General features: G+C 36.1%; 1 protein-coding gene across 3 annotated transcripts; it reads right to left on the reverse strand.

Annotated features, from left to right (window-relative positions):
• Nucleotides 1–1160: 1160 nt before the first annotated feature.
• On the reverse strand, nucleotides 1161–15866 carry sim2 (SIM bHLH transcription factor 2). Of its 3 annotated transcripts, none has more exons than XM_047804458.1 (12): nucleotides 15472–15866; nucleotides 14773–15069; nucleotides 12607–12689; nucleotides 11835–11924; nucleotides 8320–8428; nucleotides 8056–8141; nucleotides 5987–6186; nucleotides 5394–5500; nucleotides 4810–4957; nucleotides 4185–4347; nucleotides 2943–3327; nucleotides 1161–2584 (listed from the first exon to the last, which is right to left on the reverse strand). In XM_047804458.1, exons 2-12 carry the CDS (start codon nucleotides 14945–14947, stop codon nucleotides 1926–1928), a joined length of 2205 nt encoding a protein of 734 aa, XP_047660414.1. In that variant the 5' UTR covers nucleotides 14948–15069; nucleotides 15472–15866; the 3' UTR covers nucleotides 1161–1925. The 3 variants fall into 3 exon arrangements, with proteins under 3 accessions (XP_047660414.1, XP_047660413.1, XP_027007229.2); XM_047804457.1 differs by having other exon boundaries at nucleotides 14773–15346; XM_027151428.2 differs by having other exon boundaries at nucleotides 14773–15866.
• Nucleotides 15867–27124: the final 11258 nt, after the last annotated feature.

Consider the following 27124-nt stretch of genomic DNA (forward strand, 5'->3'; position numbering starts at 1 on the left):
AACAACACACCGTATTCCTTCAAGTGCTTCAGCGTCAAGAGAAAAATGGAATTTTATAAATCTGTGCAGTAAGTCAAAAGAGAAGCCTGTTGGTAAAAGCTGTCCTTACAGAATGTATAACAGTTGTAAATTATCAGTGATCCTCTGAGAGCTTTTGTGTGTGCATGTGTGCAAAATAAAGAAGCAAATCTTTGAGCGTAAACAGGGTAGATATCATATTACCCCATCTAATCCCCGTTTTATCCTTTCTGTTTTTTGAAAGGTCATTAAGCAAATAGCTCCACTCAGATCCATAAAAGCCACTTCCTCAATATCCTATTAAACAATTTCAGTGGGGAGGTCCTTGCAGGTCAAGCAGGATCTATCCTTTTTAATATTGGCTGCATGATTTCACATCTCAATCTAATTCCCCCAGAGACGGCTGCCAGGGCCTCTGGCTCACCTTCAAACACACATATTTTCTACAGGAAAATGCAGAAACTTCCATAAACAAATAAAGCAGCCTTCCTATATATAGCACCCTGTGTGCTCACACGTTGGCTATATAACGTGTATGGAGGTTTCATAAAAGCAGAAGTGAACGGGAAATGGACTGAGCTTTAATTTTATAGGTCTCTGTGCTTCAATAATAGAGGATCAAACCGATCGTGTGCAGGTAGCAGTGGTGGGTGCTGCTGATCTTGCACAGCTCCAGTGCCTTATACGTGTGTCAATCGTGTATATATATATAAATGGGTTCGTATATATATATATATATATATATATATATATATGTATACATATATATATATATATATATATATATAATGTGTGTGTGTGTGTGTGTGTATGTGTGTATATATATATATATACGTATATGTGTATATATATATATATATATATATATATATATATATATATATATATATAAATTTGAAATTTTATATATATATATATATATATATATATATATATATATATATATATATATATATATATATATATAATTTATAATTTATTTTTAGAATGGATGATAAGTTCTGCTGTGGTAACAAAGAGGGAAGAAAAAAAAAATCTCAGACCCCAGGAGGTTCCTGGCCCCCACTCTGAGAACAGCTGTGTAATACAAGGAACTAGTTGGATGGAGTGATACAACAGACAAAAATGAACAGACACCATCCTTCACATTTTGTATTTTTATTCAGATTCAAAGTATCTTTTCCATATCATTTCCATATCTGGGATGTAATTCATATTTCATTTATGTTTGTCACGAATAAGTCAAAGAAATGGCAGAAATGAACAAAGTGTTAATTCTTTGTGATCAAGCAGAATCCGTTTTCTGCACCCTGTTAACCACAACATAAAGCTATTTCACCTTAACGTTGTGGCTTATTGGTTTTTAGTCAACACAAAACTTGATTTTATTTCTTAATCAGTACATTTGTTGTTACTGTTCACGTATCATACCCATCATGCTGTGTAAACTTTAAAATTCACTATTCTTAAAGGTTGTTGGTGGGTGTTAACAGTCTGTGCATCAGGATTTGGATCATATTTCATTCGAATCAAACCTACTGTTAGATTAGTTTTCAGTTCACACTGAGCGAATTTGCTCTTGCATATTTAGTTATATGTTTGTTCAGCAACTAGGACCACGTTCAAATAAACATCCCAGATAACATACCGGTTCTAAGCATTTTTTTTTTTTCCATTTTCTCATTTATCCCCAGCTCTGTTGTCTCACCCTCACACTCTCTAGTGCCTATGCGGTTTGCAAAAATAGAATATATTTATTACCTGATATAAGGTGTTGCTCCATGCAAAGTTTCGCATTGGCTTGTATGAGAGCAGTATGTGTCCAAATCTGTGGTCACTTGTAACCTGCTGGCACAAGATTCTTAGTGTCCTTGGTACTTGTCCCCTGACATTTGACCCTGAGCATGTCACCTCTCGTTGCTGATGATGACAGAGGTGCCGATGTAGTGCTGAATTTGGCCATGGTTTTCGGGGGAAGAGCGGGAAGCAGGGCTCTGGGCCCTGTACAAATAGGGATTGAGTTCCTCCGTACGGTAGCTGTAGCTGTCCGCCAGGTGTCCGAGTGAATATGGCACAGCTGGGAAGGAGCTGTGCTTAGCCAGAACGTGGTGAAGGTTCAAAGAGACATATGGAGATTGACCCTTCAGTACTGTCCTCTCCTCAGCCTTGGAGGCATCGCAGTGCCCACGAGCTGAATGCTGCTGCGTCTGGGGGTTGTACGGTGTCTCAGTCATGTGCAATCTCCTTTTCTGTTCTAACATCATCTGCATGGGAATGTTCTGGCTAAGGTTCTGGAGTCCATGGCAGACACGTGGCTGATCATAGGTGCTCTTACTCAACAGCCGGCATGGCAGTGCCATCTCCGCCCTCTCTGCCGGGTCTTTACTGAGTTTCCTGTACTCAGCACTTCCTTGTGTAGGATTGTGAAGATGGTTCTGTGGCCTGCTATGGCTGATGGAGAGATGTTCATATGGCTCCTCTTTGAAGCGGCTGCTAAGTCTGGAGGAAGACGAGCAGCTGCTAAAGTTTTCATGGAGGGAATCATTGCAAAACCTCCTGCCACAATCTGCAAGGTAAAAGGACCCGAGGCGAGTTAGTGAGGCACAAGTACAAATCCACAAACTATACAATACACTGTAGTTCTACCAACACTGACATGACTACCATTTCAGTCTAACTGTTGCTTCTAAATAAAAATCAGCTGTGGTCCTGTGGTGATCTCTTTTACTTGTTGAAAGGACTAATAGAGGCTGATACCACATGGCCTGTTTGGTGAATATGGTGCAGGTTTGATGCATCAAACTGGCCCAATGGTAAGATTTTACAATGATGCCAATAGTATTGGTGTTTGTACCTTTACAAAAATGGTTGAATACTTTACATCAACTTTACTTAGTTGAACATTGTCCTTCCCTGGTTCTTACCTGCATAACTGTTTCCATACGATGAGGTATTGGGGCTGCCGTTGTGTAAAGAAGGTTTGAGTGTGTGTGGATTTAAAGCGGGTTTGGGGGAGCCTGTGTTGCCCCAGTGTCCGTCTCTGTGGACTGCCGCCACTGAGAGGAGCCGACACTCAACCTGCTCGGGGGAACCCGTCACTGGCTGCAGCTTACTGCAGTCCTCACGGAGGCGTGTGTGAGCTTGTGCGCACGAGTACGTCAGCGGCACACTATAGGGCAGCATCTCACCCTGTTCCGGGTTGGACAGTGAGACCGGACTCTTTTCCTGGCTGGCCGAGAGGCTACACGGAGGACTCGACTTCCAGCTACCTCCTGGAGGAGATTCCAACTTATCAGAGGACATGGAGAACTGGAGCAGAGAAATGCACAAACTGCAGTCAAACATATACATTTTTAAACAGGTCTCATGCTAGTAGAGTGTTTTAAGTTTACACAGTATCTCTAGAATTATTGAAAGTTATATTTTGATCAAAAGGACATTCTATAATATGGGCCAAACCCGGTTTACAAAATAACTTTTTAAACCCTTTACATTTAATACTCTCTCTGTGACTTCAGATGTGCTCAGGAAAAACTTCCTTAATAAAAAAACAGCTATGAGAGCTTTTTTTGATTGCTTGCCCCATAAGATCAGAGCGTTGGCATATATCCAACTTGTAATACCTTCTTATGACCCTAATGGGGCTTAATTTTTATTTTTGATCTACGCATTTACGCTTTTTCAATGGTAATGGATTCCAAAGGGAGTTTTTTTTATGTGTGCAGTCTTTTTTTTTATCCCCCAGTAAAATGGATCATATAAATAATATAAATATATAAATTATGGAATAAATATATCAATATTCATATATTGTGAATGACAGGATTTTGTTACATATGCTTTTGAGTTCAAAATAGCATTATTTATTTTATATTATATATATATATACGTATATATATATATATATATATATATATATATATACGTATATATATATATATATATATATATATATATATACACGTATATATATATATATATATATATATATATATATATATATATATACACGTATATATATATATATATATATATATATATATATATATATATATATATATATATATATAATTTTATTCAGTCATGTGTACATTTGGGCATCTAATTCTGGAAGGCACTGTCTTTGCATACATATTTGAATTGGTATTTGTGTATTTGTTTTGTACCTGAGGGTATGGGGACGTTTTGGGTTTGGTTTTGACTCTGGCTGTTTTGGCTTTGAACTGTTTGCGCAAGTCCTGTGGGGGAGAGTGGGAGCTTTTATAGGACAAGGTTGGTCTGGCCCTGAGCTGCTCCTGAGACAACTGCAAGTCCTTATACTCAATATCTCTGCAGAATAAACACACACACACACACACACACACACACACAAAGGGGTTAGTAAAGGAATAAATTCCAGCATGGCAACAAGTGGAATGCATTACATGGCTATGATGCCACATACTATAAAGTATGCAATCTGAAACATATTACAGCTAGCCTATTGTAGCCTATAATTTTATGACTATAAATAACCAATACAAATATTAAGCATATTAGATAGGAAATGAGAGAAAAGCTGTCTGTGTCACTGCCATATTTCAAAACTAGTTTATTTCAAGTGACCAGTCAAATAATAACAAAAGCCATTTTAACAATGAGGATATTATTAGTGATCGACATAAAATGTCATAAAAATAAATAAATCTCACATCTCCTACTCCTCTTCACACACACAATGTCTTTTCAATGCAGCATGGCAATGGATATACAGAAATATACAAGATCTTAAGGGTGACATGAGGGACTCACGTGAGAACGTAGTTGACACTAACGATGCAGTGCGGCCGAGAAGATCGGCTGTTGTGCACGATGGTGGCGTAGCTTTGGACCCAGACCCAGCCACCGTGCTTGGACAACATGCGGTAATACTTTGTGGTGACCTGCCCTTTCACCAGTACTGCAAAGAGGAAGGAGAGAGTTCACGATATACTGCTGTCCTCTTCCTGAGCACAACCTCTGCTACTCCGGTTTCTCCAACCCCGGCGTTCTCATGGCCCTGTTTACTTAATATCCTTGTCTCCAAGGTGACGGCATGAATACATGGAGAAATGCATATGTCTAATTGAATACATACATTCATACCCATGCTTCCCAGAACGTCAGAGCCCGTGTTGATGCCGGTCATTTAAAGTGTTCTATGGTTAATTTCAATCCCGTTAAGTGTTTAATGCTTTAGGGTTTATGAATATATGCATAAAACTGCATCAAATGTTGAGAATCATATTATAAGCAAACATCGTTTTTTTTCTTTACACATCAGTCGAGTCAACTCTATTGTATTCAGTGTGTTTAGAGTAGCGTGGTTTATTTGATCTCGTCGTACAGGGACTCACGTAAGTGGTGTGCGTATCTCAGGTGGAACACGTCACAGCCGTGGACATGTTGATACAGGGTTTTCTCTATCAGGTCCTGTGGCTCATAACCGGTCAACTCAGCCACTCTGGTGCAGAGACAGTGAGCAATAATGTCAAGTTAAAGTAATAAAGTGAATTGTGTACATTTTGGAATTGGGTTGCATTTAATCATAAACTTGTCAAAAGAATTTTGACTTTTCCTTACAGCATTTGCATTTTTTTCACTCCAGATTTGGAAGTGAAAATAAACTCACCAGGGAAATGTATGACGCTTCTGATTTGGAAAATGTTTGCAATCACAGACCATTCGGTTCAAAAAAATCAGCTCCAGAAACGAATATGAAAAACATCTGATTTGGGCAGTACAATTTGCTGGGTAAATGTAGCCGTTGTTTGAATATGCAAACCTGCCTTCGCGTTCAGCAACACCTTGAGAGCCGTGAACTTTTCAGGGGGCTTTGCTACATTGATTGAACGATGTCAAGGGAGGGGTCAGGATTTGATCAGACTCTACATGTGAAGAAGATGATGATGCTGATGATGAAGAAGAAGAAGAGTGTCATAGACCTCACCTGCTGTCGAGGAAGATGAGCTTGAGGTCTAGACTGGCACGGAACATGAACATGTTGCTATGGAGTTTGATCTCGGTGATGCCACTGGGAGGCAGAGAGTGACCCACAGCCACCAGACCCACGATCTGATAGCAGGAATCGTAGAGACACACCTCCATCACGTACTGGCGGATCTTTAGATAACCGCTGCAGTGAATCACCTGCACACAATTGCAGAAACAGCCCAGGCTTTATACTGCATACCACCGACTGCTAAAAAATATTGTATTACATTCTTCTTTACATAACTTTGCTTATTTAAATGTTTTATTTCCAGAAAGAAGCTAAATTATCTGGCAACCTAATGAGACCATTTAATGTTCGATGTTTGTAAATCTTTGTAATATAATAAGCTCATAATAAGTAATATTAGCTAACATTTCCTTTATTCAATCCGGTTCTACATTTACTAAGATATATTTGCAGTGAACTTTCACCTCCTTAAATATTCCATAATTTATATTTGTTTTGGGGTTTTTTTCTTCAGAATTGCATAATTATTGCAGCTAATTGTATTCTAATAATTGCAGAAAAGGAAAAAGAAGTAGATATAAATTAAATATAAGATTTTATATCTTGGTAGATATATTAATTGTTAACCACATGTTTTGTTGCATGTATTAATTAAGGGGAAAAAAAGAAATGCGATCAAATTCTGTTTGTGTCCATGACACTTAATATGAATCATCACAGTTGATTTAACGCTCAGATTCTTCATTCAAATGAAGTCAAATTTATTCTGTAAAGAGTAAATTGTTTTGTTGGGTTTTTTCTTCACAGATGTTACTGTGCACGTCGGTCAAACTGTTTAGAAACTGAACGAACAAAGTCTTGTAGAATAATCCATCATTATCCAGACGAAATATAATGCATGCAATGTATTCTCGATATTTATTTTAAGTAGAAGAATGTGTGTGCTGCTGCATGGTTTTACATCTCATGTACGCCCACACACTCTCTCACACACACACACAGACACACACTCTCTCTCACACACACACACACACACACACACACAGATCCTCTCCTCTTCAGGATCACCTCTCCTGGTCTGGAGAGCAGATCTTCCAGTTCAGGATGTGCTGATGGATGAGGGAAGATGTGTGCGTGTGTGTGGTTTGTGTGTTATGTGATCATGTTCTGTCTGTGCTTATTTTGGTCAGATGAGCCTTGCCGAGGGTCTCGGCGCTCTTTCACAGGACACACACATTCTCTCGCCAACAAAGACCTGTTAGCCTCATTTATCTGGATCTGCAGCTCTGCCTCTGAATCCAGCACATGTTTCATTCTCTCTTTAACATGCCAAGCTTGTTTACTGCCAATGTAAATTTCAAACAAATCTCCAAAAGCAAACGGTGGGATGATTTATGAGTGTAAAGGACTGGGGGCCGGGAGGATTTCCCCAGCACTGCTGGGGACCGAGAGAACAGAAACCAGCTGAGGAGAGAGCTATTTGTGCCATAAGAGATACATGATCTTTTCTTTTCTCAGATTTTTTTGATAATCAGTTAATTGTCACTGCTTTTAATTAATGCAGTGATTTTCAGTGTCTTCTTTACTATCATACTTCAGGACAGGACCACTAGTAATCTGCCCTTATATCACACAAAGCATGTAGCTTCATACATTGTAGAAAGAGTGAAAAATGAATGAAGAGCTTTTTATGAGTCTTCTTAGACTGGAGTGAATTGAGGAGGGAATTTAAAAATAGAGCTATAGCAACTGTAGACAGATGTAGGGCAATTTTTCAAGAAAAACAACAGAACAAAAGGCTAACAGAGTATGTTTAAGAGATAGTCCCTAGTCTCTGTGTTTACATACACATTGGTATTAATCACGTTGTCAACTGAAAATATGCTCGAGAAATCTTTTAGTCTTTCAACAAAGTTAATCGTGTTGCTTATATATATTCTCAGGCCTATAACCTCTTCATTCAGCAAAGAAAGCTCTGAAATCATTTCAGTGTACACAAGCTGCTGTGCTGAGAGGTATGTTTCTCGCCAAGATGTTCAGAGTGAGTGAGAGATTACCTTGTAACCACCGCAAGTCAGCCCTGCGTTCCGCTTAGCTAATACACACTTCATCCTGAGGAAGAACGATCGCTCCATCTCGTACTCTGTGACACACGCAAATATGACAGATCAGCATTGTGTGTGTTCATATTCAGAGTGTTAGGTGTCTGACTTGCATGGAGAGATTTGTGTGTGTGTGTGTGTGTGTGTGTGTGTGTGTGTGTGTGTGTGTGTGTGTGTGTGTGTGTGTGTGTGTGTGTCTGTGTCACTAGGCCTACCAACCTGGTAGAAAGTGCGGGTGAATTGGCTGGTGAGCGCTCAGCACTGCAGTCATCTCATCGTGGTCAGAAGGGTGGATGTATTCGAATATGCTGTTACCTGTCAACTCAACCTGTGAGAAAAGAACCCGAGACGAGCTAAAGAATGCAGAGAATACAGCTTTCACTTGGCAGTATTGTTGTGTTGGATGTGTTTCAGATAATTACACATTTATTAATCAGATTATTACAATTTAAAAAAAAAAAGAGGTAGAACCTTTTATACAAATGTAACCATTTTACAGATGAGGATTAGTTGTAATCTCTGATGCTTAAGAAGATTACCTCAGCTCATGGAAATGTCTGTTTAGCGTGTGTGTGTGTGTGTGTGTGTGTGTATGGTGTGGTGTGGTGCTGGCAGTGGTGGTGGGGCTAAAGCTAAGCTCCCAGTCCCCTGAAATTGATCTACATCTCATTCAAAGAGATTCAGGCTGATTCAGTTGCTCTCTAAAAGAACACTGACACCAGCCAAAGCAAAGGGTTAACGTCTGCGTAAAAAAAAGGAGGTGATTTGCATGTGAAAACAAAAGCCGAGTGCAGGCTGGACTTTGATCTATTTTGCTGCGCAAATTAGCAGGGCAGGCCGGAGACGGCGAGGGCCACCGCTCGCCACTTCAGCTACAAATTGCTTTCTAAGCAGCTGTGGCTCAGGATCTAAGCTGAGCTTTGTGGGAGCTGCAGCTTAGTGATACGTCCACATACACAGCACAGATGCGAAAGCACGCAAAGTACGCTGGTCTAAACACGCAAACTTTGTAAGATTAAGACAGCACTGATTGATTGAGGTGTGGTTTTGCAGCTTAGAGTCTCGCATACTACTACGATACGATTCCTGACATTTCTTCATATCTGTCAAAAACATCTCCTAGAACTTCCCATAAGGTTTTATTAATTTATATTATTATTTTTTTTTATTTTTTTTTATTTTTACTTTTTTCTTCAAGCTATTTTACTTTTTCTTATACTATATAATATTTTCTTTTAAATAATAATGACACTCCAGCATACCACATATGGGCAACTAGAAGTGAAATAAATCTAAATTCTATTATATTTTAAATACTAACCAAGATTACTTTTTGCATTATACTTTACTCACTGCTCCTTAATTACTTCTTTTAAGGAAAGTATTGAATTTTAAGTAAAAAAACAAAATCCTTATTAAGATATACATTTGAATTGAGGACTAAATGTGTACACTGACAATAATGACAAGGTTTACATTTGAAAAGTGCAAAGGTACAAATATCTACATTGTGCTTTCATCAAAATGAAGATAATCCCTTATTCATCCCACAGTGGGGAAATTTGCAACAATATTTATTGAATTAAATGTTTCCAAGCTTTTGACTGGTAGTGTACACACATGAGCATGAATATTCACAAAATATTTGTGTTTGTATTTGTATGTACCTGGTATAAGCAGGTGTTTCTACATAAACAGCAGCTTGGTGTTTTGCATATTTGTGTGTGTGTGTGTGTGTGTGTGTGTGTGTGTGTGTGTGTGTGTGTGTGTGTGTGTGTGTGTGTGTGTGTGTGTGTGTGTGTGTGTGTGAGCAGTCTATATCCATAGGCTCATTTGAGTAAAGTAAAAACTGCCTTGTATTTTAAAATACCTACAAAGACTCAAGCAAAGTGTGTAGATGTGTTACCAACCCACTCTAATACAGTATGTCAAACACAAACAACACATGTTCTTCATACTGCAGCTTTAATTTCTCATTATTGTACTTAATTTTTCCTAAATATCCACAGATCAAAACTTACTTTCAGTGTTGATTTAAAAATGTTTTTTTATCAAATTAAAAACACATGAAAGTTGTTTTAAGAAGCAAAGCCTCAGCATTATGAGCTACTTTTGCATGTACTTGAAAGAATATAAATGCATTCAAAATAATGTTTTAGTTCTAAAGCTCAATATAACACATAGTACAAAGTATCTCTCTCTCTCTCTCTCTCTCTCTCTCTCTCTCTCTCTCTCTCTCACACACACACATACACACACATCTGCATAGCATTGCTGAATAAACAAATAAATACATAAATATAGGATTTTGCTGACTCTTAAAGGAATGGAGCAGTTACCGGCCATAAAGGGTTTGATTTAAAAAAAAAAAGGTGAATGATATTCTGACACTTCAGGTATTTCTCAGGGGTAGAAACAATTAAAAACACACTTTGTCATATCTAATTGCTTTGTGTACTACTGAAATAGAAATTCATTGTTCACGGTTCAACTCGTTTTTATGCAGTCCATCTCAAGTCCTTATAGATAATTCCCTAAAAATAAATTACAGTTTTTGGAGAATGAAAGCAAGAACTTTTCACTCTTCTTAATTCTCTTCAGGAAACAATCATTAGTTAGCTGATCAATCTATTGCTTTTTTAATTGAAACCCTATTCATTAAATGGAAGATGCTCACGGCAAAGTGGACAGTATTACATGTGTAAGCAAATCAAAATGGCTATGCAAAGTTCATTGTATCATTGAGTGAAAAGTCTTTTGCCATTTAGATGAGCTATACATGCAGAATATTCTACGTTGGTAAAAAGACTCCTTTTTTATTTTGGTGGAAGGAAAGAGGGCGAGTCTTATTTCTTAAAGAAATGACCTTCAGTTAAAATGCTTTGCCTACATTTCTTTAAATTGGTGCATTGTTTTATGAATTAGTTTTAGTTTACAGTGTGAACACAGAAATGGAAATTCCTGTTTAAAACATACTGAGTATTTGTTTAATTATTTCAAGCGTTTACAATTTATTGTGAAATGCATGCAAACAACAACTTTTAATGTCTCGTATTGTCATTTTTACTTTGATGATATGACACCAAATTGGAGAAAAGCCTTGTTATTGTGTGCATGCTTCTCTGTGCATGCTTCAGCACAAACACAATGAGTATCACTGCTTTCAGTAATACAAGCTCCTGTATCTCTCTCAGCATATCTCTCCACCTCCCGCTTCATCTGTTCAAACAACAAAAAACTTCACAGCCAAACAGACCATCACACAATTAACTCAATGGATTAATGGTCTCTTCAAATAGCACATCTTACAACTTAAAGCTCAAAGCGTTAAGGTGTCCACATTTGCTGCATCTGTGTTTCCTTTTTATCGGTTAGCAGACTAAAGATTACTCAACCAGATATGCAACAGCTGAGAATAGTGATATTTGCATGACCCAAACCTCAGTGTTTTCAGTGTGCTGAGTAAACACATGCTATGCTTTCACATCCCGCAACCTGGTATTGAACAAAACCAAGCTTAAAGAATCCCACCAGGACACACAGCTCACCACACACCATCAGATAAAATTCTCCAGGTTGTATATTTACATACCATTGTTTCATTTATCACCACAGAGTGACAAATAAAAAGGTTTTAAAAAGCATATCAGCATGACCCAGTTGTGAACGTGATCTCAGTTAAGTTATGAAGTTTATTTTAATAGACTTAACACACGGGGTAAACACGGACTCACCTGTGATAAGCCGAGGTGAACTGAGGCCGTCTCAGAGATATACATGATTTTACCGTCAGAGGCGACAACAAACACAAAGCCATCCAGAGTCTAAAAAAAATACAATCAAGAGTCAAAAGTCAAAATCAACTATGTTCATTCATAATAGCATCACATCTCAGTTATCTGAATGGAAACAGTATAATATAGAAATGACACTTCTGAAACATTTATATGTTTCAGAACATATATTTATAAACATATAACATTTATATGTTTCAGAAGTGGTGTTTCATTTAAATTGTTAAAGTATTAAGACTTACAAATTGTTTTTCGTTATAGTTTGTTTTATGGCTATAGATTTTGACTCTATCGACTCACTTTATTGGAAAATTAAAAAAAAAAAATACGACACTACGGTTGGCTACCTGGTGAAGTAGCATAAATACAATATTACAAACATTATAGATAAATATAGAAAATTTAAACCAACAATAATAAACAAACAACAACACTAATAATAGTAATAATAATAACAACAACAACAATAATAATAATAATAATAATAATAATAATAATAATAATAATAATAATAATAATAATCATTCACATGCGGGAGTGTGACCCGCTCGATGTGTGTGTGTTGAGAGGTGAGTCTGAAGAGGAGAGGATCAGTGGGGGAAAAGTGTCTGTGTGTGTGTGTGTGTGTGTGTGTGTGTGTGTGTGTGTGTGTGTGTGTGTGTGTGTGTGTGTGTGTGTGTGTGTGTGTGTGTGTGTGTGTGTGCGCGCTAACCTGCAGCAGGTGCGCTCCGAGCTCTTTGGCCACAGAGTCCAGCGGACTGCAGCGTGCCGCCTCGCCCCATGCATCCCCCACACCTTATACACACACACAAACACACACACACACACACACACACACACACACACACACACACACACACACACACACACACACACACACACACACACAATAAGTACACATATATAATCAGATAATCAGCACAAACAATACTTCAAAACGTTATATCAGTGGTAGGTTCTACATATAAAACTGCCTTTCATTCATCACACAGACACTTGTATCATTCTCCTTTTTATTATCGCTGTTGTTGCTTTACTCTGAATTCAACTTCTATCTTTGTAAGTAAAATATATACGTGTAAACATTTATTCCAAACATCGGGCGTTTTTCCGCGATTTGGGGATTATTTAAAGTATCAAATCTAAATTCCACAAAGCATAGATATATAGATATAATCTATTTAAAATGGAACATGCATTTATTTTAATGCACAAAATTCATGCAACATGTTCAGTTATTGACAGATGAATAAATCAGTGCAAGGGGCACGTAAGAGGATTCCCCAAAATGTACTCAATGCTGAAATACTATAGAAATCTGCATTGAGGTTAATACAACTAATACAAATTCTTTACAGAGAAATAATGTGTAATAATATCATTTATATTGTTGGTTCGACTTTAATAAACATGACAATGTTTGCCCTTTTTAAGCGGGTCTTATTTATGTGACCGCTTTCTTGGAAAAACTGTATTAATGCCAAGTGTAAAAAAGCCACTAATTTGACTACAGGATTAAATTCTATTGTTTGATTATGTGAGGTTTAATTAACACTGTCGTTGTGATTGTGGCAAATCGTTAACATTGCTGAGCAATTTATGTGTTAAAAGGAGAAACTGGACAACTTGCCATAATTGAATAAATGTTTCAAAACTTTGAATTTTAATGAAATTAAATGAAAATGTCGACGGCTGATGGGCTTCTGACTCAAATTAACGCAATGTTTTCCCAGATTTTTTTTTAAGAATAAACATCTAAAGTGTTTCAAACAACTGTAAGATATATGTAGGCTGTCATTAAGCACACGGCAAAACCTACAAATGTAAAAATAAAATAAATAAATAAATAAATAAAATTAACTTAAATAAAATCTTAGACGAATTATTTGCAGAATAATTCTATTTCTACAAAATATTTACTGTACCTTTGCTTTCGAGTTTATTTTACATTTTCAATTAAAAATTTGCCTTCTTAACATTGCATCTTCTATTAAACAAATTGGGTGATTTTATACCTCGTTTGTTTGTTAAGTTTGCCAATGTATTTATTTATTTAATTAAGTAATTATTTTTTTTTCTTCTTTATTTATTAAGGTTTTCTTTTCGGGTTAATTTGTTCCATTTTTAACAGGAAAAAAAAACATCAGAAATTAAACACATTCATTCATCCAAAGTTTATATAACCTAAATATGTTTTGATGCATTAATAATAAAGTCAATAATAAACACAAAACTGACCAATCTTACACATGGATTTAATGTGCACCCTTAATGCCACTTCATTAGAAATGACAAAAAATACAACAATCTTTGTATTTTTCTCCTTCAGATGAATGAAATTTGCTTTCTAAAATATTTATTATAGACAGATCTCGTCTGAATGATCAGACAACAGGCTTTAGCCAGGTTCATATCCCAATGGAAACTTACTCTGTAAACGTTTCTGCATTTTAATCAATGTAAAACAGGCAGGTGTTTAGACAGAAGGGGTCTAACTTGAGCCAGTGTTCTAAGATTGTACAGAGGCCGAGATTTCCAGTCCCATGGTGTGTGTGGATCAGGACGCTATAGTTTATAATGTCAATATAATATGACATTAAAATGTAGAGACAGGAATATGATTCTTAAAAATATAAGGATGAAGGCCAATTAATGCAGAAATGGGGCTTAAATGGAACAGTATGTTTAAACAGAATAAAAAAAAGATGAAAAATGAAATTAATAAAAGTTCTTCAACCATAAAGTCTCAAAATAAAAGTCTATATAAAAAGTGACTAATGTGGATTTGCAGCAGTAATATTTCCTACCTGTTGTGTACAATCTTATAACACGCTTCAGTGATAAAACGCTTTCTCTGTGTGTCTGCTGTAAATCTTACCGTCGGGAAACACGGCCCTCATCTTCAGGTAGCTGGAGGTCAGTCTGATGATGGAGGCCTTGTCCAATTGTGAGGTGATGGCCGAGGGCAAAGGCAGGAGCTTGGCAAGTTCGTAAAACTCTCCATTTTCTTTCTCTCGTCTCGTTTTCGCCGCATTCTTAGACTTTTCCTTCATTTCTGACACGTCGCAACACCGCTTCGCATAATAAAAGCCCACCTCAAACTTTTTACGTGTGGCTGCTGCGCTCTGGTGAAACGCTGTTTACGTCGTGCGCTACTGCTGAGTCACGCAAGTAGCTGTGAAAGGTGCAGATTTCTCAGATTTCTCCTCTTCAGCGACTCATCACATCCAAAGTACGTGTGTTCCGTTCGACTGTCCTTTATTGTTTAGTAATTAAACACTGCACTGTAGATTATTTTAAGTTACCAAACGGGGTCATTAGAGAATAGTTTAAAAAGACTAACCATAACAAATAAAGAGTGCGCCTTTACATATCCCAAACTCCATTATGCTCTTGTTTACAACAAGCCGCACACTGCATGCATTTACGCACTGACTAGCCTAAATGCAATTCTGCAAAAGGAATGGATCAGAGAAATGACACGTAAGCTATTTATATTACACCTGGAGCCTATAAGGCCTCGATCAAAAAATACAATAAGCCTACATGCATATTGAGAATTGACCACAGTTCATACCGTATATTCATTCTGCTGTATCATCTTTTCCGGTTCCACTTGGTAAACCTGGCCATGGTGGACAGAACTTCTCCTGTGGAGCATTTAGTCTGTCTTTTGCCAATCGCACAGTTCTAAAAATGGCAAATCCATTCAAAATGAAGGTGCGTTTTTTAAGAAAGCTGTATGAAGAAATTCTTGCCATCCGATGTGAGACTGCACGAATCATCCATGCGTCATGCGTAAATCCAGGTCCTCCTTTAAAAAATCGTCTAAAGGATTTCTTTTAACAACTCGTTGAATAGTTGCTCGGTTGTCAGAATGTGCATTCCTCATTCCCTCTGCAATTTCTCCAAGACTGCCTGCATTGTACTGAGGTGATAATCCTAGACGATAGAGTGATGATATTCGGAGTGTGACCCGCTAATAGACCTCTCGGTGTGTGTGTGTGTGTGTGTGTGTGTGTGTGTGTGTGTGTGTGTGTGTGTGTGTGTGTGTGTGTGTGAGAGAGAGAGAGAGAGAGAGAGAGAGAGAGAGAGAGAGAGAGAGAGAGAGAGAGAGAGAGAGAGGATTAAGAGGCAGAATCTCCAGTGACGTCACACGTTCCCGGTAATGAGCCCAAGGAAAAAGCTCCAAACGGCGCAACGAGAAGTTGACTCTCTTTATCCCGCATAGATTCTTGAGCTAATCTACAAATCATAGTATTATGAGTTTGGCGTTTATGTAGGCTGTTTATGCACAAATACCAGACGCATTTTCGTTCATTTTGACGCCAAATGGTGTCTAGGAGAATGATTGTAAAGAGATCAGAATTTAAACACATATAGACTATGTGTGCCTATCATAAGATTATTTAAAAACTATAAATAGATAAATAAAAAACCGCGCACAATTTCCTGTGCTAAGTAGCACTGAAATCAAGCACTCTGATCATATGTATGCGGCTTTGCAAATGCTGCCCAACAATAGCGCACAACTACCCCGTTTCTTCTGCGGCAAAACAAACAAAAAAAAAATACCCAGAGAAATTGACCAGCTTTAGTGTTGATTGAGCACTTGTAGTCAATTTACTTTATAAAGTCGATAGCCATAGAAACCCGTGCTTTCACCTGTTTATTATCTTGTGTCAACTGATTTCTGAAACATCTTACTATGATAATGATTAAGAAAGACATGCAATTCTGTGCTTTATAAAAAATATTATTATTTTTATTATTATAAAAAATAATAAAATAGTAATAATAATAATATTTATTATTATTATTATTATTATTATTATTATTATTATTATTATTATTATTATTATTATTATTATTAACAGAAAAAAATGAATGGAGAGCACTGTGTAGTCAAATTGTTTTTTTTCTACGAGGTTATTATTAAAATTAGATCATCTGAAATCCAGAAACGCTTTGCCTGATGAGTAAAGTTTATAGCATGATTAATACAAAACATTTAGAATTTAAAGTGTAATAATACTTAAAAAAAAGAAGAAGAAGAGCAATACTATTCTTCTGAAGTGATTTATTATTTACTAAAAACAGAATTTAGTGTGTGATATATGTAATCATTAAATGTATTTGATTAGAATGCTCTCAGGATTTTATTGGAATCTAATAATACCTTCATTATTTTGAAAGATGGTTCATAATTTGGGGGAGCTTCAGTCTCAAACTGTCTGTGTTTAAATCTGTATTTATATCTATGGAAAATGCAGCACAAATCTTAATGATGTTAATGCATTAATGCTAGATGAATTTAAAGGGAAAATCAGAAGGGCAACCTGGTTCTTCGGATGATTGAGGATGTCAGTGGAGGATTGATCAGACTGTCAGCAAGAGCAGTCTGTCAACAACGACATAGAGAGGGATATTACAGTATAGGGCTGCAGAGCAAAAACCCTTCATTATAAAGACAAAAGCACTTCTGGGAGTTCAGTGGAGTGGAAAAAAAACAAAAAAAATCAACAACTCTACAAGCCCTGTTTACAGACATGGAAAAGGGTAATATGGTCAGACAAGTCATCTTTCACCATGTTTTTAGCAGGTGGTCTAGTGCATGTGTGTCACGTATTAAGAGAACAGTAAATGGGAGTGGTGCTGAAATTCAGGGGACAATTTCCCCATCCACAGGATACAAAGTCTTTAATAAATAATCTGATGAGTAAGAAATGGTTAAGGATGGGTGAGTAAGAAATTTATAAGTACTGGTGTCCACACTCATAAGATCTCAAGGCAACTGAAAACCTGAGGGAGATTATGAACAAAATAATTAGACAGGAACACCAGAGACTTAGTTGTATTAGTTCCACAGACTTTGTGAGGCGCCAAGGTGTACTGAAGCTGGTGACTCATAGTGGCCTGAAACCTTATTAAGACATTTTGTCATTTTTCCTTCAGCAATCCTTTAATGTATGTAAAATGGATTACTGGAGTTCAAAAATTTTCCTTGTTTTATATGCTGTAGTATTTATATACTTGCATATTTTTCCTGTGTACATGAAATATGTTAGAAGAAACAGAAAAATATATAATAACATGCTTACAACAAGGAAAAATGGATCATATGTATGCAATAAATACTAGAAACAGGAGCAGAATAAAATTGTATAAACTATTTGTATAACGATAACCATATAACGGAAGTAAATTTACATTAAAAAAAAAATAATAAAGTCACGGTGTCAAACATTAGGCCTTCATCAGTACCAGTGCAAATCTTCAGTAGTTCATCATAACCACAGTCATAGAAGGTTTTTGTTGTTCTTCTTATTATTATTTAAATTATATATCTTCTCTGATTTAAAGACCGATTGTGGATTCGTTATCTATCCCGATGTAGTCTTACAACAACAGTATAACAATTGCTGAGTTCCTTATCAGAGAATAATGTAGAAATCAACATTTGCACGCTTGAGAAAGACTGTGAGCAAATGAAGAGGAAATGAGAGAATGAGACGTCCCAGAAGCAGTGAGAGGTTTAACCTCTTATTAAGCCTAATGAGTTGAAATCAGTGACTCATAAGGTCTTCCACTTGCAGCAGTAAAGCTTTGTTTTTAGGTCACTGAACTCCGTTCTCCTCCAAAATCCAGAGATACGTTTAACCAGTTAAACAGCAGGTTCAAAATGCTGATGGCCTCTTTAAGTTCATTTGTTCATCTAGTCAGAATGAATTAAAATACTGGACTTTCTGGAACATTTGACTAAATCCACTGTTCAGAATTTTTTTAAATCACAGCTAGAAAAAACTAAACAAAAATCAACGTATTTCTTAAATGCACACACACACACACACACACACACACACACACACACACACACACACACACACACACACACACACACACACACACACACACACACAAATATTATATAAAATGCCTTTGATTGATTCAGTTCATCTTCAGTAACTGCTTTACTCTGTACCTGTTTTATACTCTGGATGGGACACCAATCCATATCCAGAGCGATAAAGAAAGGAAAAGCCTGTAGGGGGGAGCATGGGGAGTATATTATCTACAATAATATAATATAGATTCATATATAAAAAGGTTATTAAAGAGGTTATAAAGAGATTTTTAAACTCTTGGTTATTTAAATTTTTTTTGCATTAATTTTAATAATTGACTTTTTTAGTTACATATTCAGAATTATATTCCTGCTAAACTGTTAAAACTGTTGTTTTTTTTATTATGATTTATGTTTAAATACAATTAAATTACTTTTTTATTTGGCATTACATTTTTTATTAATTTATGGTAAGAGATTCATTTAATATAGATCTGCAAGATGGTTTTTCTATCCTCCTTACACACACACGTGTGTGTGTGTGTGTGTGTGTGTGTGTGTGTGTGGTGTGTGCGCATGCAGAGTGTAAATATACGAGGTGTCAGAGGCTGGTGATTAATGAGAGGAGAGTAGCCAAATAACCATCAGCAGATCTACCTCCTCCCAGAAACCACCTCTTCATCCTCTCAGAGTTCTACCACACTCTTAAAAAAAAGATCAATTTGTAGTGATAACAGAACCCTCTGGAAAGCTTTATATCCGACTTTTAATTGGTTCCATATGGCCTGAAAGGGTTCCAGTTAAAATTAGTTTCAGGGGTTCTTCTCTAGCAACTCTAAATGTTTGTCTTTTCACATGTTAGCTGCTTAACTATCTTAGCCAAATGCTGTTGGGGTTTCTAGCTAGCTCATATAAATTACATATTTAGCTATCTACCAAAGATGCCCCTTACACAGTATCTGTAAGCTTTAGCATCGCTTAAATATTCTTAACACAACAGGCAGTCTTGACCAAACACTGAAGTGATACATTAAGTAACTTTCATACCTGAAAATATCAAAAGATCTGACTAGCTAATCTAGCTCATGCAGCTAGCTAATGGCTTACCTTTACATTTCAGCCTTTATGAATACCTTTATGAATGCTGATTCGTAAAATGTTGATATCTGTTATTTGATAAATATTAATAGGTTTCAAATAGTATAAATTGATCATTAAGTTGTTTTGTTTTAAACATATAAAATAAATGATATATAATAAATTGTCCAGGGATGCTAAGCTGTCTCTACTGTCTCAGACATCGTTGCTGCTGACTAAAGCATGTAGCACCTGAAGTGTCTGAAAACTAATTTTGATTGGGTCTCTAGAAGTAATTAGATATTTATATACTGTAATTAAAATGCCTAGCAATCTTCTGGGATTAAATGCATTATTTGAATTCTATACTGATCAAAAATAAATATAGCAAAAAACTGAACTAAAAGACCCATGACTTATTAATACTCACAGTAAAGTACTGTTACAGTGAAACACATACTCAAGTGCTGCAATGAGAGTACAGTATATCTGTCTCCATATATCAAGGAGAGTTGTTTTATGTGATTTATCAGTGCTGATGGCTTAACACCTTAAAAACCTCAAACCTCTGTGAAACCTCTTTCTTATAAGCCTTTTACATGTTAAAAAAAATACAGAAAATCTGATCTTCATTCATTCCATTATTTTTTATTTATTTGTTTGTTTGTTTGTTTGTTTGTTTGTTCATTTATTTATTTTTTGTGACTTGGCTGTTGAAGAGCTATGCATTTGTGAGCTATGCATATGTAAAAATACATATAATACTCACACACATGATTTTCCCTCATCAGGACATCATAAATTCCATGCAGCTTCATTCATTATTACATCATTATTATTCGTACTGTTCCTTGGTCTACAGGAATTACACAGAAATAGTTTCAACTTTCCAAGAATCTTTTGGCTTTTTCTTTTTCTCAGTAAATATGTTATACATGACATGTGATAACATGTCAGTGATAACATGAAGTAGCTGTAGTTTAATTAATATGGAAGGTTTATGGAATATGGAAGTAATAAATAAAAGGTTGTGGGTTCAGATACCAAGATCACCACTGAGGAAAGTCACTGAAGATATAATTGTGCAAGAACGATAGTCATCAGCGGTTTAGTTTAATGCCTCATTTGTGAGGTACTTTGAATAAAAGCTTCTGGCAAATACATGAATGTAAATGTACAGCAGTGAAATAATGACATGTATAAGAATGTGGCTCTGAGTAAAGTAAAGCTAACTGGAAAAACATATGGACTGAATGTATTTGACTTCTTACATGAACCACTGAAAAGATATCAGTGTTATATTGTAATGACTGTACACTTAGTGTAGTGTAGTTTTCTGTCTGTCCACACTGCCACTGCAACTTTCCCCATAATACGACCATTACTCAATAATAATTCAGCTGGATGAAAGGAGACCTGACTTTGGAAAAGGAAGATGCATAAGAAATGAGAGGATATATGAGACACTAATATAAAGAAACAACACAATCAAGAAATGTCAACATTCTGAGTGAGAGCAAGGATAATGCAAGATATCTAGTTGACAGACAGACAGACAGACAGACAGATAGATAGATAGATAGATAGATAGATAGATAGATAGATAGATAGATAGATAGATAGATAGATAGATAGATAGATAGATAGATAGATAGATAGATAGATAAATCTCTTTTTTTAAATAAGTTCCTTGTGTTATTTCCTCTGGGATAAATAAAGTATCTATCTAATTTAACCCAGAGGAAATGACACAAGGAACTTATAAAAAAGAGACACAGGCATTTTACTGTTACAGAACATGAGCCACATTGTGACAAGGATCACTTTTAGACAGTGTATTCAGTATAGAATGATGAATCACATTTCTTTTTTAAACACATAAAATTCTAAATTTGAACTTTTAATATACTTTTAATATATGCATCAGGTGCTATATTTAGACATAAGAATTGAAGTTTATTCAAGATATTTAATATTCACAATTACCACTTGTTTATAAAAATCTAATAGTAATTATGAATACTATACAAGGTACACAACAACAACAACAGCAATAATAATAATAATAATAATAATAATAATAATAATATACTGATGATGATGATGATGATGATGATGATGATGATGATAAAGAAGAAGTACAACAAAAACAACAGCAGCAATAACAACAACAACAACAACGATAATAATAATAATTCATGTCATTGAAATATCTTAATATGCTTATATGCTGATTGTGTGAAAGTAAATCCTTATTCGTCTATGTCTCGAACGTATAAAAATCATCAGTATTTAATTTTTTTTATTAAACAATTTGCCATGTTATTTTATTTTTATGCACAAGTCCGCCCCCTAATGGTGTCACATGGGAAATGTCTGGCTAGAACCTGATAAAGCTACCTCCGTTCAACATTTAAAATAAGATTTTTGTAAAAAAAATCAGCACATACGATGCTCAGACTATAGGATTACATGTTTGCTATTAAATAGTAAGCCAAAAGTCAAGTCAAGTCAAGTCAACTTTATTTATAGAGCACATTTAAAAACAACAGCTGTTGGCCAAAGTGCTGTACAGAATTTAAGCATATAATAAAATACAAAACAAAATACAAAATGCAAAAGTCAACATAGGACACAACAACAAATAATAGACTACGGTTATACCAGTGAGCTTACCTATGATTGCACGCAACAGTAAAAAGATAAGTTTTAAGAAGAGACTTGAAATCTGCGTATGTTGGTGCTGTTCTTATATAGGGTGGTAACTTTCAATCAGCCACTGAAAAGGCACGATCACCTTTCGATTTCAATCGAGTTCTAGGAACAGTCAACTGAAGACTACCAGTTGCCCGAAGTTCCCTAGAGAAATTACATTGTAGAAGGAGATCAGAGATATAGGATGGAGCCAATACATGGAGACCCTTATAAACAAACAGCAGTGCCTTAAAATGAATACGGAATTTAACTGGAAGCCAGTGAAGAGAGATCATCACTGGTGAGATATGTTCCCTCTTCCTTGTCCCAGTTAACAACCTAGCAGCAGCATTTTGAACTAGTTGAAGACGAGACAATAGGGACTGTGAAACACTCAAGCACAGTACATTACAATAATCTAACCTGGATGAAATAAAAGCATGTATTACAGTCTCCATGTCTTTTGATGTTAAGAATGACTTCATCTTTGCAATGTTCTTTAGCTGATAAAAACAACTTCTAACCACAGCATTGAACTGTTTATCAAAAATCAAGGCCGAATCAAAAGTTTCCGGCATGTGAATGATGATTATTAGATAGAGGTCCCAGTTTACTAGCCACTACCTCCGTAGAAGCAGGGGAGCCAAAGATTAAGACCTCAGTCTTAGACTCATTTAACTGAAGGAAGTTTGCAGACATCCACTCTTTGACCTCTCTCAGACAATCAGACAGATACTGTAAAAGTAAAAGTATAAAATGTATTAAAATTACACCACAGTTCTGCTGAATCTGATTGGTCGAAATGTTGATTAATCTACAGCATGTCCCTTTAAGACAAAGTTTTATTTTATTTTATTTATTTATTTATTTATTTATTTATTTATTTATTTATTTATTTATTTATTTATTTTACAAAAATTAGACTACTTAATACAAAGCTTAAAAAAACATTTAAAAATGTGTTTGTGGTTTACTGGTTATTATATATTTAAAAATATATAAAAGAAAGCCATAGATACAGTGATGGTTTCTGTCAGGAAAAGTCTCCAGTGTCACTGTTAACATAAAAAATTATAGCTAACATGACTAGCTACATTTCCTCATTACCCTCAAAAGGGAATAAAAAGGAATCAGGGAACTACTGTTGTTTCAACCTATAAGTGATTGTTTTTGTTTAAACAATGATGTACCCTTTGTTAATTAAAAATTATTTTAACCAAATGGCTGTAGTATAAGAGGAATAAAAAAGCATTTATTGATGTCATCTATGTTTTTTAATAATTGGACCATTGTTTTATTCCTTCATTATATTACCTATATTCAGGATAGGCTCCAGGCCTCCTGTATCCCTGTGTAATATAACACTAGACTACAATACAACTCCATCTGCTTAGGAGACTGTAGAGACTCTTGCTTAGCGTCTATTGCTTTCAAGTAGATAGCTACCAGACAATAACCTACAACACATCCAGTCACCTATATGGTTTCTTATATTTTTGCATTTGGCTATGTTTCCTCTGACATTCTACAAAATCTAGTTAATATAAACCCCTGTACAAGCAGAACAAAATTCTGTTTAGGCATTAATACAAATTGAGTTATTAAGGTGTGTGTTTGTTGGGGGGGGGGGGGGGGGTGTTTGTGTTGGGGTAAAGCTTGATGACAGAGGGGTACTGGTGCCAACATAGAACAGCAAGTGTAAGGAGAGTTATGTAAGCCAATACAAAAAGAGTAGTGCTTTTAATATCCTGTACAAAGAGTACTTAATGGTTCCCTACTTCAAACTGAGCCCATAGCTGTAAAACACATCTCACTGAGGTACTTAATCACGACCCTATTAGAGAATCACCATCCATCTCCTGTTGCTAATGAGGCTCTAATAGAGTATGTCAGGCTGTGCTGTGGCTTCAGGAATTAAGACTCCGGCTACATGTTTGTGCAGCCATACAAGCGGACCAGATTTGTTTTCAGAGCATTTAAATGGGCCATTTGGACTCATTACATAGACCTTAAGTAGTTTGCTTAAAGTTGTGGAGTACACGTTTGTGAGCAGTGGCCAGTGGCTGCTCCCCAGGGGCTGATCGTGCTTGTTATGTGTCCTTAGTTGGGTAATTAATTGCAAAAACAGAAAAAAAAACAACTCCGGATTTCTTTACTACACCTGCCAGACATTACAGTCTTTCATTTGTGCTGCAGTGATAGAAGAGTGGGGCAGTCCAGCAGGTTGTGTATGCAAGTGTGGTGAATTACATTTACATAGATTTGCATTTAGCGCTAGAGTCGTCCAGTGACTAAAAAAAAGTTTACCCTGAGTGCATAAAGAATCATTTAAAGTACATTGATCAACCTAAGACATATTATGAAAGTTAAAGTGTGCAGTTAGATAACATATAGATAGCATTATTATCTTAAATGCTGCCTGAAGAATTAGGCATTTAGATGTTTATAGAAAGAATAGCAACATGGATCTGTTCAGAATGTAGGGATAATTTCATTCAACAACTGAGGAGCTTGGATACTGAAACATTGGAAAAGAAAATATCAATATCCTAAAGGTGTAAGACCTGAGTTGGCGTGCAAGTGTGTAGTTCTAAACCAGGGTATGTAGATAATGTGGTCCAGAGCTCTTTGATGTCAGTGAAGCAAGGATAAGAGTTTGATTTGATTTTTGCCACAACAGGAGGCCGGAGGTGTGACCTCACCTGGGGGTTACATGAGAGAGCTACGGCAAGTTAAAACAAGGTGAGCAGCAGATAAAGTTTGTAGGAGTATTTTCAGTTCAATTCAATTCAATTTATTTGTATAGCGCTTTTAACAATTCTTTTGTTAAGTTGTTTGTGCCCATGATATCTTCAGATTCATGCTCTCGGCTGACAAACTTATCCATGTTAAGGTTTGAGGTGTTATTTGTTCTTTTAGTTCACCACAGTAGTAAAGAGTGGTTATTTGAGCTGATATAGCCTCTCTATAGCCCTCTATAGCCTCTCTATAGCCCTGTCAGCTCAAACCAGTCTGGCCATTTTCTTTTGACCTCTTTTGTCAGTAAGGTTTCTACCTTCAGAACTTCCACTCATATGCTAAAATCAGCCTACATTGCATCTGCAACCATGCTATTGCCAAAGTCATTTAAAATCACAATATAAAGTTTATGCTCATATGTTCCCATTTTTGTCGATCCGAATGATTTTAATCTGATTACAGAATCTGTTTTATGAAGTATTGTTTTTGTGTAATCTAAACATTGCAATCTGGTTCAGACCATTTATATGTGCATTATATATTATAAACAGAACTTGTGTGCAATCATAGAGTGTCTGTCGTCGCATTCACACCACCAGGTCCGATTCAAGTGTTTACATGCAAACAATTTCATACATACCGAATTATTTCAGATCTACAATGTGATCAAATGTCATTTGGATTGGGCTATTAAGATGCTTTTCAATTCAACTGAGCCATCGATCCAAATACTAAAAGATTACTTGTTCGTATTTGAACCTACTAATTGAAGTTCTTGACTTGTACTGCATGATTACATACATTGTCACTTGCCACATTGTCTGGTTGGTTAATTTTTCAGATCTTTCTTTTAGAGAAGTTTTCATGTAGAACCATATAAACGATATGTTCCCTTATCACAGAAGGTGCACCTTTTAAACCTTTAACCACCCAAAGAGACCTCAAGGAATAATTTTTTTGTATGACCAGCTTTGTTGACTTGTACTGCATCCTTGTGTGATGTGTAGATCCTATTATGTTGAACTTGTCACTGTAATGGAATTATTGTTTCATGTATTGCTCTTATATTGTACTGACATAATATCTGTACAATATAGGTTGAAACTAAAAAGGTTATATGAGAAGTTTATAAATTTGTCTTGTTACATATCTCTCTCTCAATCTCTCTCTCTCTCTCTCTCTCTCTCTCTCTCTCTCTCTCTCTCTCTCTCTTTTGTGTGTGTGTGCATGGTTGTTTGTCATGGTCAGAGTAAATGTGTCTTGAATCACACAAGTTCTTGAAACTGGTGAAATGTTCTGGTGAAAATTTCATCTTATAAAGACTTTGTCATTATGATATCTGAAATGTGTGTGTGCTTGTGTGACTATGTGTGTAAACAATCCTCATGGTAGCATGTGGAAAGCATTTAGCATGTTGGCCTGCAGAAATGTAGTTTCTAAAGCAGTGTGAGCCCTTGTTCTGTGACCCACACACACTGTAAAGCTCCACAATTAGCCCTACTTAACCCTGCACAGCCAGGAGCATTCCCACTAAACCAGCCTCTACTCACTTACTCAGGTGCTCTAAAATCCTTAAGATGGCTTCTGGGTTAGCAGAGCAGTTGAGTCTCCAGTTTCTTCAAAAGGGAAAAAAAAGCCAAAAATTCAGATCCAGAGATTTTATTAGCTATGCCACACGCAGACTGATTTCCCAAGAAAAACAATCTTCTCATTGTCACTGAGGTAAAATTTAATGACTGCTGTGTTCTAAGTCAAGCACTGGGGCTCACTGTTGATGAAATCCAGACGTAAAAAGTGGTAATCAGAGTGAGGGAAGATTTGCTCTGGAAAATGTAGTTCTGCATTTATAATATTGCGGCAGTTCTTTTATCCTGGG

This window comes from Tachysurus fulvidraco, chromosome 20, assembly GCF_022655615.1.
Source record: "Tachysurus fulvidraco isolate hzauxx_2018 chromosome 20, HZAU_PFXX_2.0, whole genome shotgun sequence".
Classification (NCBI taxonomy): domain Eukaryota; kingdom Metazoa; phylum Chordata; class Actinopteri; order Siluriformes; family Bagridae; genus Tachysurus; species Tachysurus fulvidraco.

Bases quoted from the DNA above. Each gene is read 5' to 3' on its own strand.
- sim2 (XM_047804458.1), bottom strand. From the start codon at position 14,947: ATGAAGGAAAAGTCTAAGAATGCGGCGAAAACGAGACGAGAGAAAGAA. The intron at 12,690-14,772 runs GTAAGATTTACA...TGTGTGTATAAG, and splicing joins GAGGGCCGTGTTTCCCGACG to GTGTGGGGGATGCATGGGGC. The intron at 4,348-4,809 runs GTGAGTCCCTCA...TTTATTCTGCAG, and splicing joins AGTGTCAACTACGTTCTCAC to AGATATTGAGTATAAGGACT.